Consider the following 22122-nt stretch of genomic DNA (forward strand, 5'->3'; position numbering starts at 1 on the left):
TATCGCTTATCGCGATATTTTCGGGGGCAATTAATCGCCCAGCAAAATTTGTTATCGTGGCAGGCCTAGCTACAGGCTATACTAGACTAGGCTAAGCTTAGCTTAGCCCTGGGAAACGCTCAAAAGCGAACTCTATAACACCATCCATTCGTGATAAAATGGGGTGGGTTATATTGACAAGGCTCGACAACAGAGGTTCAAATACAACTTCATATTTATTGGTTATTTGTTTCTTTTATATCAGCATCCAGTCTGCTGGATCCAGTCCAGCTGCTGGACAGGCTAAGCTAACTAGCGTTAGCCATTAGCTTAGCGTTAGACATTGCTGTATACTATACTTTCTTGTTCGAATGCATTTATTTCTATTAGACGAGTGGTGCCCAACCAGTCGGCCGTGGTCGACCAGTAGATCAATGACATTCAATATACGGTAATCAATGCGAGCAATGTTACTAGTAAAAGGCTAAGCTAACTAGCGTTAGCCGTTAGCTTAGCGTTATCGTTAACCCTGCAAAACGCTCAAAAGCGGACTCTACAACAGAGTTCCATTCGTGAGAAAAGGGGGGTGGGTTATATTGACAAGGCTTGACAACAGAGGTTCAAATATAACTTCATATTTATTTGTTTCTTTTATATCAACATCCAGTCTCCAGTCTCCGTGTTAACACACTTCCTGTTTACATTTGAGCGTGACATCATCGCCAACGGCAAGCATAAACGCTCAAAACGCAAACTGTAAACAGAACCCGGAGCGAACCAAGACTGAAGTGTGTACACAAACTAGAGGGGGGAGAGGGAGGGGGGAAGTTCGCATCCGATCCGGAATGAGGATGGTACGAAATGGAATGGAATCGAATGGGTGAGTGAGAAAGGCCCCTGAGGCTGCAGCTAGTGGTTCTCGCGCAACTCAGGAAAATCCTTTCACGCTATAACAGCGCGGTGGGGGCTCAACAATAAATGACAACCAGAAATGTCAAGTTGCATGTTGTTATTCTAACCAGCTTAGTTCCGTTGCATTTCCAATTTATTTATCTAAATTATACATTAATCAGGAATCGATAAGGGAATCTATAATGGATCGTATCGATAAAATCTTATCAATTCCCATCCCTACTGATTGGTTGTTAGTGCGTGTGCTGATATCCAAGCTTGGAAAATCGATATATCGAAACTTGCGACCACGTTTCATGTTTATTTCGAGGAAATAATTTATCGCGATAGTTATCGTTATCGTTTTATCGCCCAGCCCTATAATATACATTGCGGCCTATTACTAGCCTCCCAGGAATTACCCTAAACCGCTCTAAAACCACACTTATATTCACCACGGTATAAAACGGTTATGTATGGATGGAAAAATTATTTCTTTTTTACATCTTGAACGATAAGATACTCAATGCCAAATGGGCCATAGTATTGTGTGTGTGTGTGTACCTGTAGGAAGGTGATGTGTGTGTACCTGCAGGAAGGTGATGTGTGTGTACCTGTAGGAAGGTGATGCGTGTACCTGCAGGAAGGTGATGCGTGTACCTGCAGGAAGGTGATGTGTGTACCTGCAGGAAGGTGATGTGTGTACCTGCAGGAAGGTGATGTGTGTGTACCTGCAGGAAGGTGATGTGTGTACCTGCAGGAAGGTGATGTGTGTGTGTGTACCTGCAGGAAGGTGATGTGTGTGTACCTGCATGAAGGTGATGTGCGTGTACCTGCATGAAGGTGATGTGCGTGTACCTGCAGGAAGGTGATGTGCGTGTACCTGCATGAAGGTGATGTGCGTGTACCTGCAGGAAGGTGATGTGTGTGTACCTGTAGGAAGGTGATGTGTGTACCTGCAGGAAGGTGATGTGTGTGTACCTGCAGGAAGGTGATGTGCGTGTACCTGCAGGAAGGTGATGTGTGTGTACCTGTATGAAGGTGATGCGTGTGTGTGTACCCAGGGAGCGAAATTAACTTTTTGACTCACCGGCCAGTGGCGGGTAGATGGGAAGAGTCTACCAGCCAAGCATATTTCTTACCTGCCACATTTTTTTTGATTAAAAAATATATATATATATTTTATATAAAAAAAATTTTTTAAATAAAATATATATTATATAATCATACTTGTAGTTGTATTATCTGCGAGACATCGCCACCACGCAATAAGTCAAAATGCTTGCTATCTGCAAACAGCTCCACTGTCTGTGTGTATACTTGAGTAGCCTCCAGCTCCAGCAAGGATTCTCCGGCCCTGCAGCTAGACCCTATATTCAGCTAGACCCTACATTCAGCATGCAAGGATTCTCCGGCGATGCAGCTGGACCTATTTATAACGTTACCGTTCTTTTGTCAAATCACATTAAACATGCCCTCAGCTAGAATACGCATTCAATCAATGTTATAAGACATTGATATCAGGAGCTATCTGTAGCTACTGCTAGCCCGGTAGATAACGTTAAGACAATTTAGTTTACTGGGACAGATGGATCAACGCGAGCTAGCTAAGCTAGCTAACGAGGGACCGGAGGTATTATGCACTCGAGTAGACTATTGCTGGAGCATTTGTTGATATCAGCAGCTATCAGTAGCTAGCCAGCTAGATACCGTTAGACAATGCCTCGTCATGTATTAAACTAAAAGTGAATAGTTGACTGGGTCATTGTTTAAACAGTAACGTTAGCTCTTGGAGGTCCGATATAGACTGGAGCAGATGGAAGTAAACAAGCCAAATGATAGCTTCCGATTGGTCATTTGCTTTTTTTCTCATGAAACCAGTCACGTCACTCTACTGTGATTGGACCTAGTGCGATGTGGGACTTGTAGTTTTTTAACGATCTCGCGGCGGAGAAAAAAAAGACGAGCGGCTATAATCTGTACTCGCACAAGAGTATCGTTATGAAGTTATGAACTACACGTCTACACGCCACACGGCGGGCAGCCCTCTAAGTGTCATGCGCCAAAGGTAAAAACAGCCCGCCCCTGGCGGGCGGCGGGCTTTAGTTTCGGTCCCTGTGTGTACCTGTAGGAAGGTGATGCGCGTGTGTGTACCTGTAGGAAGGTGATGCGCGTGTGTACCTGTAGTAAGGTGATGCGCGTGTGTGTACCTGTAGGAAGTAGTGTTGTCAAAAATGCACAACTGAATGCACACACACATGTGCATTCAGTTAAGTTGGAATATGACTAATACAAACCGTTCAGTTTGTCAGGTACATGCAACACAGATTACAGTTTACTTAATTTCTAAGATTATATCATTTAGTTATTTTTAAATGTGTGATCTAAAGATAACCAAAGGGTTTTAAAAGTGTTATATTTATCTTCTCTTATAGTACCAGAGAGAAGCTGATGAGAATTAACCAGCAACAAAAGCAAAATTTATAAAGAAATCTTTTTCTTTTCTTCTTTTTTTACATTTTAAGATTGAACCTTTTTCCCTGTGGTATCGAAAATGGTATCAAATATTGATACTTTTCAAGGTATCGTATCAAAGTTCGAAAATCCAGTATCGTGACAACACTAGTAGGAAGGTGTGTGTGTGTGTGTGTGTGTGTGTGTGTACCTGTAGGAAGGTGATTGCCATCAGGATGAGGCTGTAGGAGCTGATGCCTCCAGTAAAGACCTCGTTCAGATCTCTCTGCAGCAGGAACTGTTTCAGCACGAAGATGAGCGGAGGGAGCACCGTGTATCTCTGGATATACATGAGCGAGAAAGAACACAACATGACTACAATGTATGCCGTTTATCATGCCAGTTAGGTTACTAGGGCTGTCAAAGTTAATGCTTTAACTTGAGAGTAATTTAAATTATTTAAAACATTCAAATAAATTAATCTAGATTAATCTATGGAGTGAAAAAATCTTCAACGTTCTGAACTTTCAGCAGTATATTTGCTTTGACTCATGCACCTTTTTGAAAATCATCTGACATGAAGATGGAACACATTTTTGTTGTCAATAGGATTTATATTACTGGTAGTTCATAAGACATTATCGTCCTCTAAGCCAATCTGCACTTTAACATAGGCCTGGGTTGCCGCGGATATAAGAAAGCAGTCTAGCTGAGTCAATGTTGATGGTTTTGTTGAACATTTGTATTTCACAGGAGAGAAACTGTATTCAAAGAAAGCTATTAAAATAGTCTTTGAATCTAAATATACTTGTGTTGATTTTACATTAATTCCATGATTTTACTCAAGTAAATATCTGTTACAAGCTTCGGTCTTAAGTAGAAAAATGCTATTTTTTATCTTAATTTTAATTACAGAAAATTGAGAGATTAATTAGTTAAATTTGTTTTATCCATTGACATCACTAATATATAAAAAATTATTGCAACATAATATAACCGATGGGGCATACAGACCCTCATCTGCACCTTTGATTAGTTTGTTTTCTCATTCTTTTTATTAAGATCTCATTTTATTGCCTATATTTATGTCTTTCTACCATTACCCTGCCCATACCTGTACCCCCACCTGCCCGAATTTCCCCAAGGGGATCAATAAAGGAATACCTTATCTCATCTTAAATCAGCTTCAGTCATGTTAGGATGAATAACATGACACAAGAAGTACCAGCACTCCCTGGTCCAGTGATTCTCAAACTACGGGTCGTGACCCAAATTGGGGTTGCGGGTAGGTGACAGTGAGGCCGCGCATTTATTATAATTTTGTTTATGTTCTGGCAACATATTTTGGCTAAATATGCCTCGTTTTATAAATGTGTATTGATAACAGTGCTGTTATTAAATGTTGTAATTAGTGCTGTCAGGCGATACATTTTTTTTATCTAATTAATTACAAGATTTGTAATTAATTAATCTAATTAATGGCATAACTATTTTAGGCCTGATATTTTATATTCTATAATCATATTTCAAATTGCATGTGTCCGGATGGCAGAATTCAGTACTGCATCTACAAAACCTTCTGTTTAATCATCTTCCAGTTATTCATTTGCTTAGATTTTTCAGGTCTGGTAAATTTTTGCATGGTGTTAGTTAGGGGTGGGACGATATATCGATCTATTATCAATAATCAAATAGGATCAATGCAACGTAAAAAGATCTATTCATATTGCGATACTCTTATTTTGAAAATCCCTCGTATCCGTTCGGCTCAACAGCACACAGCATTAGCGTCTAGAGCGTCACTAGAGCAAGGCTAGTGTGCCTATTCTGCAACCCAAAACATGTCCCTGCCGTTTTATTCCGCCACGGGTCAAATGCATCTAACCTGCTTTGCAATCCTTGCCATTCCATTATGCCCACGTCGCGTTAAAGATCGAAGATAACGTTACGTTAGCGTAAGCTAACAAGCTAACCCAGAGCCATAGGCAGAGAGAAGTGGGGATTGGGAAGGAGGGTGCATTCTCGAAATAGCCCCACTAACAGGATCTGGCCGGTACTGCACCTTCGGACTCCCAACATGGCTTTTCCAGCCAAAATACAGCTGTTTATGTTTATTTGGATCCCCATTAGCCACAGCAGTGATGGGGCTATTCTTCCTGTCTTCTCTGTGACAGTGAATAGGATATTAATATTAAAAAGAAAAACGAACCAAAAACAGTGAACAGGAGGTCTATTTGTATTAAAAACAATAGATTGTTTTTCATTTAAATGTCTGAAAGAGCTAAAAAATAAAAATGTCAAATGATATTTCCATTCCCTTTTTTGTTGATTTAAATGTTACCGATTGTGTTAAATGGGCATATAATATAGTCTCATATTGATCGCAGGCACCTGAATCGAATCAAATCGTATCGTGGCAGATTGTGATATCGGAAAATATCGTATCGTTGTCCAAAGAATCTATATCGTATCGTGATGAAACTGGTGATTCCCACCCCTAGTGTTAGTCACAGTCAAAAGAAAAGAAAAATAATTGAATTGATATTCTCATTTGGTTCATTACAATTTACTCAAGCCTAGTAACAGACACAGTATTTCTGACACTGGGAATACATTCCCTGAGATCCATAGATGTCCCTAGAATCAGATACCAAGAACATGCAAATGGACCATTTAAAAAAAAAAAAAATGTAAATGTTTATTCTATGAATGTGATTTTTCTTCTTCTTTTTTTTAATAAATGTTGAGTTAATTTTCATAACGCGATAATTAGCTGTGTAATTAATTAATCGAATTAACGCGATAAACTGACAGCCCTAGTTCTGATAAATATGCGCGATCAAGTTCAACAACGTGTGCTTTTATTTTGATATTCGTTAATTCCACGTTTGAAATTACACAATACATTAAGTGTGGGGTCGCCAAAAAAAATCCTAAATAAAATAGAGTGTCGGTATGAAAAAGTTTGAGAACCCCTGCCCTAGTCCAAGCGCTGAGGACATGGAGCCCAGGTGTAGTAGATGTAAGTGAATGTCTGACCTTGAGGAAGCTCTTGATGAGCTGCGCTGCTCTGACGCCCGTCTCCACGTTGAAGCTGATGTCAACCTTCACCTCCGTCTCCTGGTCCGTCAGCTTGATGATGGGAACCTGGGGGCGTCGAGTCAGTGTTGAGAAACAAAGGTCACTGGGAACTATTCGAATACTAAATGAGCAAATCCTCCCCCACACACATTATGACTGTTTTTACTTAACAGCGAACAGGAGATAAACAAGTGAGCTAGCTGGCTGCAGTCATTGCTAACAGCTAGATATTTGCGAGTCGCAGAAGGCGAACGTTATTTCCAGGAACAAAAGTTAACATTCTGAAAGTGAAATTGTTGATGCATGAAATGTCTGAGCTTCCACGTTAACGCACGGTTTTGTTTTTACTTAATAGTGAATGTGAGATAATCCAACAAGCGAGCTAGCAGGCTGCTGTCAATGCTAACAGCTAGCGCTGGCGGACCAAGCTAGCGTATTTCCCGGAACAAAAGCTGCACAAAAACATCACTGATGCTTGAAATGTGTGAACATAAGTGAAACATGACAAACGTACATAATGTTGATACCATGTAACCAGGGGCGTAGGGGGGGGGGGGGTAGATTAGGATGATTCCAAGGGGGGGGGGGGCCAGAGAACTGGGCACTGGGGGAGGCCCAGAGAACACTATTATTGTCTTTTTATTAATATGGTTTTATTATTATCCTAAAGTAAGTTAATGTAGATGACTCAAAAGTATAATTGCCTGTATTAAAAGAAAAATGCCACAAAGAAACAAACTGGTGCTTTTTTAAGTTTCCATAGATTGCGACTCCCCTGCATTTCTCTAACAATGGTTTGATCTACTGCCTCCCACCCACAACAGTCCTGATCACAGGGCTGTACGCTAAGCTTTTTCACTAGGGGCACACTTAAAAAAATATTTTTTAGGGGCAAATTTTTTAATAACAATTTTACCATTATTTATATCGATTGTTTTTGATTAAAAAAAAATATATATATAATTTTTTTTTAATAATATATATATTATATAATCATACTTGTAGTTGTATTATCTGCGAGACATCGCCACCACGCAACAAGTCAAAATGCTCGCTATATGCAACCAGCTCCACTGTCTGTGTGTACTCGAGTAGCCTCCAGCTACGGCCAGGATTCTCCGGAGCTGCAGCTGGACCCTATACTGTAGCCTCCAGCTACGGCCAGGATTCTCCGGCGCTGCAGCTGGACCCTATTGACTATATTCAGCGTGCCCTCAGCTCGAATACGCATCGACTCAGTGTTATAAGACATTGATATCAGGAGCTATCTGTAGCTATTTAGTTTAATGGGACGTTTCGTTTTGAACAGTGAGCTAACGCGAGCTATCATGCACTACTAGACTTGCTGTAGCATTTGTTGATATCAGTAGCTAGCCGGCTGGCAGGCTCACCGAGGTCCCAGTGTCCCACTAGAGCATAGGTGTCAAACTCACGGCCCGCGGGCCAAATCCGGCCCGCCACGTCATTTGATGTGGCCCCCCAAGAGCTCAGGTATAAAAAAAAAAAAAAAAAAAAAAAAAATACATTAATATTGGGTTAAAAAATAGCAGTGTTAAAATAATTGTGGGTTAATGCGTTAATAAAGCTTTAACTTTGACAGCCTTAGTTATTACACATTCTTACACATACATGTATGTTGAACATCTGAGGTAACAAAGGAAAAAAGCCAAAAGCACTTACTCCTCAGACACTTTGACAATTTTACAGCCCAAAATACAAAAAAGATCCAGGCGGAATAGGTAACAAAGGGTTGAAGAAATATTGTCTGAACTGTCAGATGCAAACTGGCTGTGTGACATAACCGAGCATCTCGCTCAATTGAATAAGAAGCTGTAGGGACGCAAACAAGTCCCACCCAAAACTTGACCAATATAGTTGTGAACTGAGACAACCCTTATTTTGTTATTTTTGAGTACAGTTACAGTTGTGTGTTCATGCAGACACATAATAGCAATTTCATTACGAATTGAAAATGGGGGACCCTGATGTAAACAAGTCGAAAGTCTTTCTCTGGTCTGCATCCCCTTAACAATTGTGTGTATTGAGCTGTACTGTACTGTACCCATTCTGCAATCTGTTAATTAAAGTTAATTAAACTATCTTCCATTAGTTGGATGTACTGTATGGCCTCTGCAAGGTTGTGTGCAGCCATTTGTTTTTGTAACATCTGCTACATCTGTCCCACGTGTTCTTTGCAGCTCACAGTTGTTAGTTCTGCCCCTCTTGACTGTGACAAAAAGGTTTTGAACAAACTTAATGTCATAGCTTGTATTTGATGATATTCTTCTTTGTTATTTACTTGAATGGTTTGATCATTGATTGATGGAGTAATATGGGGTACTGATAAACTAAAATTATTTGTTAAAATAACATAAGCTAACATATATTTTTACATTTATGCAAATGAATATGCAATATGTATAACTTGAATAAGTAATAAATACAGAAACACCATGTTTAACAATATGTAAATGTGTAGCTACATTTATTTTACATTACATTAACATTTATACAGTCTTTGACCCTTTGAGGGCAACCATAATGCTGATGTGGCCCTCTGTGAAAATGAGTTTGACACCCCTGCACTAGAGACTAGTGTTTACAACAGCCACGGGTGCGGGAGGGAGGAGGCACAGCAGACGCATCTCTCTCCGTGTGTCTGAGTTTAGTTCAGCTCACTATAGGAGGTCGAACGCGTCGAAAATATGAAGCAATACTAACTTTACTTTTCTTGATAGCTAAATGAATCAGACAGTCAGCCAGTCTATCAGAGTGAGTGCTCAGTCGATTGTTCCCACTAATCATACCTGCTGAGTGCTCACTGCTCAGCTCGCGCAAGTGACGTCATCACACGCCTTGGATAATTTAGGAGTGAAATGCGAATGCAAGGCTTGAAAGCACTACTCGCAAGCCCGCCCCCAGATAATATTTACCAATCGCAACGGCCAATTAAAGGGGCAATTCGCGATAATCTCGTTGCAGTGTACAGCCCTGGATCATGCAGCCAGGTGCTGTCGGCTGAGTGCGTGTGTAAAGACGTGTCTGTCATTGGTGGTGGCAGACCTTTCATGTAAGTTACAATGCTCAATACAATAAAACACATTTATAATCATCACCTTCTCTTAATTTTCGCTGCTTTGAATTACAGGTCAGTCTTTATGTTAGCTAGCCGTTAGCTAACGGTGTCCTTGTGTTGTTCAAATCTTAATTGAATAAGTCAAAGAATGTTGATATTTTTTGTTTGTTCATTCCTGTATTGGGTGTAATTTTCAATTAAATAGACAGAAGATAAAGTCAGTGCATGTTGATTTCTTGCAGTCCATTAGTTAATTAACTTCAACAGGGTTTTCAAGGTTGGGTATTATTGTGTCATTTAGGGGGTGGAAGGTCATGACCCCACCAGTATCCAAGAATCCTGAATTGTCGCCACCAATAGCTCAACACTTGTCACTCGCGCCTCCTTGAATTACTTGTGCGTGTAACAGGTAGGGCTTTAGCACTCTGATGAGAAAGGCAGCAACCCGGCCCCTACAGCAAAAAAGCTAGTGCTCCGCCCGCGACAGTTCAAAATCAAAATCCGCTTCGTAAAAGGTAAACAGTTTACTCAGTTTGAGTAAAATGTACTCAGTTTGAGTAAAATTTACTCTGCGAAATTTACTGTGTATATCGAAGCAGGGAGTGATTGTATACTACAGAGCACATCAAAATGTAAGTATCCGTCAACCTAATAGTGTGCTTGAGTAGACTTTGTGTGAGAGATGGGATTACAGAGACAGGACAAGTAACAGCTTTTGTATGTTGAGTATCAGAAAACATTGTCACAAGAATAGGGGAAAATATGCCTAGCCTAGTGCGACTCAAGGTTCTTTGGTAGACTATTGCATTGGTTCATTCATTGAAGATGAACGCAATGAGACATCCTTTACTAGGCTCACCCACCAACAGTTCAGGTGCTGAACTGCTGATCCGAATGTATAGGTAAAAACCATATAATGAGTTTATCAATAAATAAAGGCCCAAAAAAAATTTAGCTGGCACGCGCTCGCAAGGTTTAGGGGCCCACAAGTAAATTCTATCATGGGGCCCAGCTACGCCCCTGCATGTAACATCTCCAGTGTCTCTTCATATTTATTTTCTGTTTTCCGAGCTCTAACAGACTATTATGCTACCTGGCTAGCTAGCGAGCTGTACCCAGCATGCCGTTCAGCGGTCTAACGGTTAATAGGGTCCCCTCTCAATACACGACAGAAGTGTAGTTACCGGTAAAACATATTTGAGACTAAACAATATTTGCATAAACTATTACATTTTCTTTTTATAATCGAACGGCTATTTGAAAAACGGTGCCCATCCGCGGCTGGGTGGCGCAGCGGCCTAAGCGTTCGTCACCAACTTGAGAGACACTGGTATCGAATCCGGCTGTCAGCGTTGCTTCCGGCTTGGCCGGCTGTAATACTGGCTCAATTGGCAGTCAGCGGGAGGGAAGCCGGTGGGGTGGTATTCTGGTCGTTGTAAACAGCGACTCCTACAGGTCGGTCAGGGCGCCTGCACAGCGAGGAAGGGAGATGGTAGTGAGGGTAGTGTGAGCCTCCCACACGTTACACCTCACCAATGAGTCCGCGCTGGCAGGTGAAAAGTGGCTGGCTGACTCTGCATGTAACGGAGGAGACATGTGATAGTATCTATCAACCCTCCCTAGACCGGCCAGTGGGGGGCACATGCGAGCAACGACCAGGAAGGGGAGAATTGGCATGATGACTAAATTGAGATGGGAGAAAAACAGGAGAGAAAGTGGGTCAAAAAAGAAAACGGTGCCCATCCCTAGTGAAAACGGAGTGCCTTGTCATTCACAATAACCACACTGTGGCCATTTTGCTCTCATGTCACGCTCAGGATGGGATTCCACCCCATTGCTGAGATGTTTGGCATCATCATCATCTGGTCCAATGACTCAGACTTGAGCTCCTCTTGGCTGCAGGGTCTCTGCTCTCGACACGAGGTGGAACACGTCCAGTGAACCACGTCACGGCTCTTTCGTCTCAGCGAGTTCTCAGCGAAGGAAACCTTATATCTAGCGCTGAAAGCAATGACTGTATTAAAAAACAGAAATCGACCGCTGTCATTGTTGAGCTTTCACAGCGGCAGATCGGGGGAAGTCTTAAGCCCAGTCCACATGATCACGGGTATTTTGACGAGGTTTTTCAAAAAATATATACCTCTGTACACACGGGTGGTTTAAACTGATGTAATATACATGTAGTACAATGCCAAAGCAATAGGTGGCGATGTAGTTCAAACATAATGGCCATTTTCAACCAATCAGAAGGGTTGAACGCGTCACTACGTTACATGAGGAAACGTCCTTCACAAAACAGAAACCCGCCATCTTTAAATTGCTCGCTTAGCACATTTAGCATTCATTCTTTGTTTGCAGCAAGAAAAAAGTGCAATAAACAAAAGATACATTCACTGTGTGTTCTGCCTCATTTGTTGATGAAACAAAACCAACATCAACACAATTTACCACCAAGAGCGGAGAGTTTAGTCTCACAAAAAGAGCGCCAATGTTGTTAGCTTACATGCTAATGTGATTGGGATAGCCGTGGCAAGTTGTTATTGTTTTATTCCATATTAATAACCGGATCAAGATCCCCGATCGACTCTGCAGATCTACCAGCCTCTGTGGAATCGGCAACATGCAATACCGGCCAGATCCTCTTAGGGGCGCTATCGCTCCACTGCAGTATCATTGTGGGCAATTTCTATTTTTTTACCCTCCAACGGAGTATCATATTACTCTGATCACAAATCAACAGCATGCACCGTGTATCACGTTTCGAAGCGGAGATTTCACCATGGAATAAGGGAATTTATCATCAACCAATGTACATATCGATCTACCAGATGCCGATCAATAACGGGGAAATGCTGCCGGGTATCACACAGGCTGACGGTAAGACATTTATCACTAATTTATAGCCGGATCGGCGCTTGCCGTGCAACGCTAGCAATCGATCTGTGAATGTGGCTACTTACACGGACACTGTATTGTAGGGATGCACCGATGGGAAATTCTTGGCCGAAACAGATACCGAAAATAGGAAACGGTTGGCCGAAAACCGAATGCCGAAAGTGATTCATAGAATAGAATTTTTTTACCAATGTTGTTCAGCTACCTGATTATGGAAAATTATACAACGGCATGCAAATTTCTCGATTCTGATTGGCTGAAACAGTCCATTTACACGTATGTATTGGGAACACTCCACGCTGCTGGTCCCAGGACCCGCCCACAACCGAATCACATCACATCACTCCGCCGGATCACAAGATGGCGGACAATAATCTTTAACAAATGGATATGTTGATAGCGTCATAACGACTAAATATCAAGCAATTCTGTCACGGCGAATGTCTTAGTCTCTTACACAATGTTGGATTGTGTAATCTATGAGTCATGAATCATTGTGTAACAAAAGAAAAATCACGGATTGATTGATTAATTTGCTATTTTATTTTAAATTTCTACTTCCTTCTCCCCGACTGCAGCGTTCACTCTCACTGTCCCGACGCTGGCGTACGCCCCCGCACACACCTGTCTGCAACGCGGGGGAGAGTCAGACTGAGAGCTGGGTGCTGCGCTGTTCTAAGTGAGCATGGCCTATTGAGTTGATTGATTGCTAATTTTATTACTGTACGCTTGGTTTCCAACTGGTTAAGTTTAGGCCCTCTACAGTAGGTTTAAAAAAAAAAAAGGGAAAAGAACTTTTTTTTTCCTATAGGGCAAAGAACTTTTTAATTTGTTTTACCTACTTTCTATAGAAGCATCTAAGAATGAAGTTCTATAGAAAGTAGGTCTGCATCCCCTTAACAATTGTGTGTATTGAGCCGTACCCATTCTGCATCTGGTAATAACATTTTCAATCAATCATTCCAATAACAACCACTTCATAACTTCATAATTAAAAACTAAAGAAAAGTTGGATGTGTTAGTTGGTTGGATGTCTTAGTTGAAAGGCAGTTGGATGTGTTAGTTGGTTGGATGTCTTAGTTGGTTGGATGCACTTCCGAGCTGCTTCCACATGGAGACAATTTCTCTTTTTTGTTGTTGTGGGAACTACTTTTTCTGGCGGATGGTTCTCAATAAATCTTCGATTAATGTGTGTTTATTGTATAGCAATAAGGTTGGATGAATGTGGCAGTTATATAAAAGCATTACACCACTTGCAGTCGTGATTTGTGAACAATAAACCATGCCTAGGGGGGTCTAACGACCACCCCTAGGCATGGTTTATTGTTCACAAACCACCCCTGCGCGTGATGTAATGCTTAAATATATATGATTATGGCAAAACTTAACTTAAATAATAAATAATCACTATTATGGGTCCATAAAACATTTATTCAGCACTTCTGAATGCATACAGTACATTAATTCCAAGTCAAGTGCATTTTCTTTTCTCTGTAGGATAACTACAAAGTGCATTCAGAACAAAGCCAATGTGCTTTAAAACTGCATAAAGATCTGCACACATGAGGGAGAATAGCTTATAGCAGACTTAATGATGTTACTTAGTGGCTACAGTAAGCATTTTATATAAAAGTACCCCCTCCAATGTACAGTAAATTACCTAGTATGGTTGTCAATATTCCAATGTACAGCTTTGCTTGTACAGTTGTACAGTGTTTCCCCCCCCCCCCCCCAACCCCTCAGCACAGTGCAATACTCCAATTCAGCCATTGGCAATTCAGCCGTTGGGTGGGTGGGGGGGGCGCTGTTGAGCGGGCCTGTGACCAGACCTGAAAGCGCCCCTGGCTCTGCGGCTCTGCAGCTGCATGCTATTCGCAAATCCACTGCTGCAGCCGTCCTCCCGCTGCAGCCGTCGTTATCATAACACTACACACATATAATGTTTACAGCAATGTTACACCAGGAACTGAAATTGAAACTTGCTGTGCGCCGCGGTGATATGTGTTTATTATGAAATGACAATTGCGTGTTGACACGCCCACTGCACGAAGCCTCCTAAATAACTTTTTCCAGTTTGCACATATCTATTATCTATGACTAATTCTATCTATTTTTAGGGGCAAATGCGATTGAAATAGTCACGCTGTGGTTACATGACGTCATTGCTATTTTAGAGCTGCTCTACCGGTTACACGGTATAGTCAAAATCCATACCGTAGAGCAAATTCATACCGTTTATACCTTCCCTACCCATAACCACCCTCCTCCAACCCCCTTTCCCCCTGCCCCTCCCACCCCCCCTCAGTTTCCTTACTTACCGAATGTCTCCCCTACCGACTCCCGTATTTGTTGTCCGTTTCTCGTGGTTTCATGTTCTTGTGTATTCATATTGTTCCCTGTGGTTCCGTTTCAGTTTTATTTTTGCCTATTGTCAGCGACTTTTGAGTCATTGAAAAGCGCTATACAAAATAAATGAATTATTATTATTATAATCCTACATACCACCTCCAGTTATACAAGACCTGGCCATCTCTCATATTTTCACCATTGTCATCTTGTAGGTAAAACTCCCGCTTTCGCGTCCAAATTGTGAGTCGAGATCATGATGGGATTAAGCTCTGGAGTCTCGAGTTCAAACGGCACGTCTCAAACTGTAGAATAGGCACATTATTTAGTGTCATCGCCCCGGCTCTCTGCCGCAGTAAGCATTAGAGCTGGCTCATGATCTCTGGTGTTTAAATGCCCCCTGTGCACCTGGTTAGACGGTTATTGCACTCTGCTGCTTTTCTGTGGGAGGAACTCCAGGGAAATTCTGGACGAAACGAGTGCGAATAAGCAGTAGCTGAATCGACACGTGCACGCATTCACACACACAGGCACACAAACACTTGACCTCCATGCCAAATGTCAGCCTCCTAGGGGCAGAAACTGTGGCTGCTATAAGGTGGGGACACGTTTGTGGACCAACTAAACAGAGCGAGCGTTAGAGCTGCTGGTTGCAGCTAATAAATATCACTCAAGTTCCCACGATATATCTTTTTTAGGTGTAATTTGTTACAGAAAACACCATCGTACACCCAGGCCGATGCGATGGTTAGGATGAATTAAAAAGCATGGTACAATTTAATAAAAAAATAATAAAACCGACCATGTGTTTAAGAGAAATAGGTTCTTTTACAGTGAAAACTTGGGGCCAGTTTAGAAATTGCTTGCGTGTGTGTGTTCAACTGTAAACTATTGTGCAACCATATACACAATGTTTTTTTTTAAAGCAAATGGCTTTTATTGGAATTATTTTGACACCTGGACCACCCCCTAGTTGAGGCACAGCCCCCTCCTGGACCACCCCCTAGTTGAGGCACAGCCCCCTCCTGGACCACCCCCTAGTTGAGGCACAGCCCCCTCCTGGAACACCCCCTAGTTGAGGCACAGCCCCCTCCTGGAACACCCCCTAGTTGAGGCACAGCCCCCCTCCTGGAACCCCCTAGTTGAGGCACAGCCCCCCTCCTGGAACACCATAGTTGAGGCACAGCCCCCCCTCCTGGAACACCCTAGTTGAGGCACAGCCCCCCTCCTGGAACACCATAGTTGAGGCACAGCCCCCCCTCCTGGAACACCCTAGTTGAGGCACAGCCCCCTCCTGGACCACCCCCTAGTTGAGGCACAGCCCCCTCCTGGACCACCCCCTAGTTGAGGCACAGCCCCCTCCTGGACCACCCCCTAGTTGAGGCACAGCCCCCTCCTGGAACACCCACTAGTTGAGGCACAGCCCCCTCCTGGAACACCCCCTAGTTGAGGCACAGCCCCCTCCTGGAACACCCCCTAGTTGAGGCACAGCCCCCTCCTGGAACACCCCCTAGTTGAGGCACAGCCCCCTCCTGGACCTTCCCCTAGTTGAGGCACAGCCCCCTCCTGGACCACCCCCTAGTTGAGGCACAGCCCCCTCCTGGAACACCCACTAGTTGAGGCACAGCCCACTCCTGGAACACCCCCTAGTTGAGGCACAGCCCCCTCCTGGAACACCCCCTAGTTGAGGCACAGCCCCCTCCTGGAACACCCCCTAGTTGAGGCACAGCCCCCTCCTGGACCTTCCCCTAGTTGCGAGTCAGCAACATCTTGTTTGAAAGTCACGGGAAATGCCCTGCAATTCCATTTTCAACAGTTCTTTCCGTTGACGATTAATGGGAAATAACAAGGTCCCCAGGTAGAACCCTTGAAGACCCCCCCCCCCCCCCCCCCCCCCAGGTGACTCACCGTGGCCTTGTCCAGGACGCCTAAATATTAAAGGCAACCAACTTGTGTCTAGCCACGCCCAACTTGCGTCTAGCCACGCCCCCGCGGCAGCAGCAGAGCGGAGCGGCAGCATTATGTAGCAGTAATCCCCCCTTTTTTACTATCCAGAACTAGCTCAACTGGCAGCGCTGCATTGGTGTGGATCCTACGGTCCGTTGCTGGCAAGTTCGATTCCCTTCAATTTTTTTTTTTTTTTTTAACGTGCGCATTCTTTCACCGTTAAGTTTAGGCATGTTAACTTTAAGCATTGTTTCGGAGTTGGTTAAGGTTAGGCATTGTTTCGGAGTTGGTTATGGTTAGAAGGGTTAAGTTTAGGGCGGTTAGGTGGCCGAGCGGAGATTGCGTTCGTCACCAGCCCCGGAGCTGAGCTGGATTTGCCTGTTCGAATCCAGCTCACAGCTCCGGGGTTGTCACCAGCTTGGCTGGCCGTCTGCACTGATACAATTGGCTGTATTAGAGGGTGGGAGAAGCTGGCGGGGTGGGTCCGGGTCGTTGTAAACAGCGACTCCTACAGTTCGGTCGGGGCGCCTGCTAAGCGCGGATTGGACGTGAGGGGGATAGTGTGGTCCTCCACACGCTACGCCCTCTCAATGAGAATCCGCGCTGCCAGGTGAAAAGAAGCGGTTGATTGGCTGGACGTGTGTCGGAGGAAGCACGTGGTAGCCTCCACTCTCCCAAATGATCTGACTATGGGGGGTAAGTGCGCAGCGACCAGGAAGGGACTGGGGATTGGCATACGACTAACATTGGGATGGGAGAAAATCGGAGGAAAATAGAGGGGGAAAAAAGAAAAAAAAAAAAAAAAAAAAAAAAAAAAAAAGGGTTAAGTTTAGGCGCTGTTAAGGAGCTGGTTAAGGTTAGAGTTTGTCTTAGAGAATGGCAATATTCTTTCGGAGTTGGTTATGGTTAAGGTTAAGGTTAGGCATTCTTTCGGAGTTGGTTAAGGTTAGGCATTCTTTCGGAGTTGGTTATGGTTAAGGTTAGGCATTGTTTCGGAGTTGGTTATGGTTAGAAGGGTTAAGTTTAGGCGCTGTTAAGGAGCTGGTTAAGGTTAGAGTTTGTCTTAGAGAATGGCAATAAACAGCCTATTTCCGCGCTGCAGCTCTCTCGCGCTGCCGCGGTCACATGGGCGTAGTGGCCAATCAGAGAAACGCTAAACACAAGTTGGTTGCCGAAAATATTCACGTGTCCAGGACCTTGATGGCGTGCGTTCCCCCCCCCAGGTGACTCACCGTGGCCTTGTCCAGGACCTTGATGGCGTTCGCTCCGGCCACGTTGTGCTTCCTCAGCGCCTGCTCCAGCTCCTGGAGAGGAGGTCGCTCCCACTTCCCAAACACCACCAGGTCAATGTCACTGTCGGCCAATCAAAAAGACACATGGGTTAAATTTAAAAAAAAAAAAAAAAAAGTGCTATAGGCCACTCACAATGTCACGTCATTAAGCCCCCCCCCCCCCCAATAGGGAGGTGTAGTGGTTACGTCATTGCCGTTTTTCGTGTTCCACCCTCTGTTCCAACGCAATGTATTTCCCCATCGCCCATTTCTAAATCGTCTCGTTTAAAACAAAAAGCATAAACATTTGCACGGTGTACCCTTCTGTGGGTATTCATCCACAATCTATAGCTCAACATGAAAATATGCGCAATTAATCATAAAAAATAAATCGCCAAATTTGATTTCAACCAAAAATACTTAAACAATTATGTTAGTGATAGAAGGGAACTCATTTTGTGCAAAAATGGAACGCTTTTCAATTTCCATTCGGCAGAATTGTTACAATAGCCGATAATCCATTTTCCCAATGATAAATCCCTATACGGGTGTTCTACCTCCTGAGACACTGTACCCCCTGCAAGGTGCCAACCTGCTTAACGGGAGCAGTCAGGGGTTAAGCGTCTCGCTCAAGGAACTGGAATCGAACCGGGAAACTTCCGATCTATCAGACGTCCGCTGTACCCCCTGAGCCGCTGTCTCCCTGTTTACCAGTAATTTTATCCTTGATACTGCATGTCGGGGGTTAATGGGGAAATCTTTTGTTTCTTTACCGCTAGGGATGCCCCGATCACGTTTTTTGCCACCGATACCGATCGTTGTGAGCCATATCGGCCGATACCGATCGTTTTTGATTAAAACATTTGTAATTTAATTTTATATAATTCTTTTTTTTTGTTTATAAAATATATATATTATATAATTAGACTTGTACTTGTATTATCTGCAAGACATCGCCACCAAGCAACAAGCTCCACTGTCTGTGTGTACTCTAGTAGCCTCCAGCTACGGCCAGGATTCTCCGGAGCTGCACCTGGACCCTATACTCGAGTAGCCTCGAGCTACGGCAAGGATTCTCCTGCGCTGCAGATGGACCCTATTGGTATAACGTTACTGTGGTCGTATCACATTCAACATGCCCTCAGCTCGAATACGCATCGAATCAGTGTTATAAGACATTGATATCAGGAGCTATCTGTAGCTACTGCTAGCCGGATATATAACGTTAATACAACGCCTCAGTGAATTATTTAGTTCAATGGGACATTTCGTTTTGAACAGTGAACTTGCGCTAACGTGAGCTAGCTGAGCTATCATACACGTCTCTACTAGACTTTGTGGAGCGTTTGTTGATGTCAGGAGCTATCGGTAGCTGGCCGGCTAGATACCGTTCGGTTAGACAATGCCTCATGTATTAAACTAAAAGTGAATAGTTGACTGGGTCATTTTGTAACGGTAGCTAAGCTAACGTTAGCTCAGGGAGACACCGTCCTCCTGTGTCCCGTCCCACTAGACTACTAGACCCGTGTTTACATGCGTGCGGAAGGGGCTGGAGGGATGAGCAGACGCCGCACCACTGTGTGCAGCTCCCGGTGTCTGAGACAGAACTGAGACAGAACTGAGACAGCGAGTGAGATCGTTTTTGACGATCGGCGAAAATAAAGCATTATCACCGATCACCGATCGCATATTTATACTGATTATCGGCCGATAACAATCGGTGGCCGATCGATCGGGGCATCCCTATTTACCGCCTCTTAAAAGTTGAAAATCCCCTGCCTCATCAAGAGACAGAAATGTATATTACAAGGCTTTGCTCACAGGACCACAGATGAAGCTAGGAGTAATCTATTAATAGTTCATTTTCCTATAACTGCAGGAGATTCTGGAGACTTGGGAGCAGCCAGAAGATACAATACCTGTGAGAGGTCTATATAGATAACATTCAGCGACTGAGACCTCCGGTTTGCCGGTTTTAAGACTTCCGGGTTGAGATATATAGTCACTATTTTCTTATGGACCGAGCAACTGGTCAGTAAATGGATTTCCTCATTGAAATCTGTGTTAATTGTACAGGATAGCCGGCTAGTGTTTCAGTCACTCGCTCAGTGGTGGTTTGAAAAATCCTAAAATAATGTGCAGACTTATGGTTTGAGACTAGGGATGCACCGATCCGACTTTTCAGTCCCGATACCAATACCTGGGCTTTGGGTATCGGCCGATACAGAGTACCGATCCGATACCCATTGCTCATTTAATAAACTGTATGCCTCACTGTGTGGAAGAGACTGGGATCATTCCTTTGTGCAAGGCAACATCAGGCTTGACTTAAAACATTACTTTCCTAACTTAGTGAAAGTAAATGTAAAAATTAACACATAGATATAAATGTACTGAATTGTACTGAATTGTTATCTATTATTTTATTTATTATATTATTATAAAAAATCAAATAAAACGATATATATAAAAAATAAAATAGATAGCCGATCCAGCTATTTTAGTCATATCGTGGCCGGTATCCAATATCAATATCAGAGCATCCCTATTTGAGACAATGCTAAAAAACTACGACATGCAGACTTCCTGTTGGACAATATTCATTTTGGACCAGATCATCAGAAGGGAGAACACCCTTCTTAAACACCCTTCCACCATGTAAAGATAGTCAACAAAACCTTTAATTCTTAAATATAAAGCGTCCCAGATGCACAAGTTCATGCATACACGAGAGGAAGAGTGAGCAAGAGCCCATGTATTGTATTTATAATTTGTATGTCTTTTAATCTTTCATTCCGATTTAATTACTGGACAGTCATTATTGTTATTATTATTTCTGTTATTGTCCTGTGATTTATCATTGATTATTACTAGGGATGCTCGATATTGGCTTTTTTACAGATACCGATATACCGATATTGTCCAACTCTTAATTTCCGATACCGATATCAACCGATATACATTTTTTTTAATAATTTCAGGTAATTAACATTACATATCTCTTGTTGTGGAATTAACACAACATTATGCATACTTTTGACAATAAATAAAATCAGAATTTGTTCTTACTTGCTTGCCTGGGTAAATAAAGGTTATAGAAATGTAAAAAAAAATATATATATAAAACATTTGTTCAAAAAAAAGTTATATTTGAACATCCGTTGTCAAGCCATGTCAATATAACCCACCCCTTTTTCTCACGAATGGAACTGGTGTCGTGGAGTCCGCTTTGAGCTTTTTCCAGGGTTAGCGGCTAACGCTAGTTAGCTCAGCCTATGTATTACTAGTTAGCAGCTAACATTGCTCTCATCAATTATATTGCATGTCATTGATCTACCGGTCGATCACGGCCAACTGGTTGGGCACCACTGGTCTATAGAAATAAATGCATTCGAACAAGAAACCAATGTATAGTAGACATAGCAATAGCAAAAAAGTTGAGTGTGAGTAATAATGGCTCGCTGCGGCTCGCTTCTCGTGCAGAGACAGAGAGAGGAGAGATAGTTTGCAACGTTTAAAGTCCTCGAAAAAAAAACTCATAGTAATAATAATTTCTAGAGTATCAATAGCAGTACCGATAACGTCGGAGCTTATCAATACTCAGTTTTTTTCTAATTTAGTACCGGTTCCCGTTTAGAACCGGGGGGCACCCCTAGGTCTCTCAGTCCCTCCTGCTCTGCAGTAAACAGAAAATAAATTTCCTGATATTCCGTTCCCACTTTATCCAATCAGGAGAGAGAACTCCACACTGCAAAAATAGTCTTGACAAATTACGAAATAAGAACTAGTTTCAAGGAAATTAGTGCCTGAAATAAGTCAAATAGTGCAGGAATCAAATCTGGCACGGTAAGATTTCTTGAAATAAGTACAAATATATAGGGTTCCCTCTCCCGATACAAAAAAAAACATTTCTGTTTACTGCAGAGCGGAGGGACTGAGAGACCCATGTTACTGGCAAGACACTATTATCAGCGATGGCTGTCAGAATGTAGAGCTATTTAACACTTATTTTAACAAAGAAATACCACTTACAGCACAGTTAACCCAACGACACCCCGGGGATGCCCGACCAGAACACACTTCTCTCTGGACATTACCTTGTTGGGAGATAGAGGCCTGTGCTGAAGCTGCCGAATATCTCCACCTGCAGAACACGCAAAATAAATAGGTTTTTTTCCCATG

The 22122-nt window shown here is 42.8% G+C and overlaps 1 protein-coding gene across 1 annotated transcript in view; it reads right to left on the reverse strand.

The window, feature by feature from the left end:
* LOC311224218 (terminal nucleotidyltransferase 4A-like) overlaps positions 1 to 22122 on the reverse strand; it is a 56397-nt gene that overhangs the window by 26732 nt on the left and 7543 nt on the right. The window contains exons 4-7 of the mRNA XM_084309113.1: positions 22038 to 22084; positions 17902 to 18022; positions 6364 to 6471; positions 3536 to 3664 (exon numbers count right to left, since the gene is read on the reverse strand). Of these exons, the coding sequence (XP_084165239.1) occupies positions 3536 to 3664; positions 6364 to 6471; positions 17902 to 18022; positions 22038 to 22084 (405 nt within the window). The remainder of the gene's footprint in view (positions 1 to 3535; positions 3665 to 6363; positions 6472 to 17901; positions 18023 to 22037; positions 22085 to 22122) is intronic.

This window comes from Notolepis coatsorum, assembly GCF_963971535.1.
Source record: "Notolepis coatsorum genome assembly, chromosome: 2".
NCBI classification, from domain to species: Eukaryota; Metazoa; Chordata; class Actinopteri; order Aulopiformes; family Paralepididae; genus Notolepis; species Notolepis coatsorum.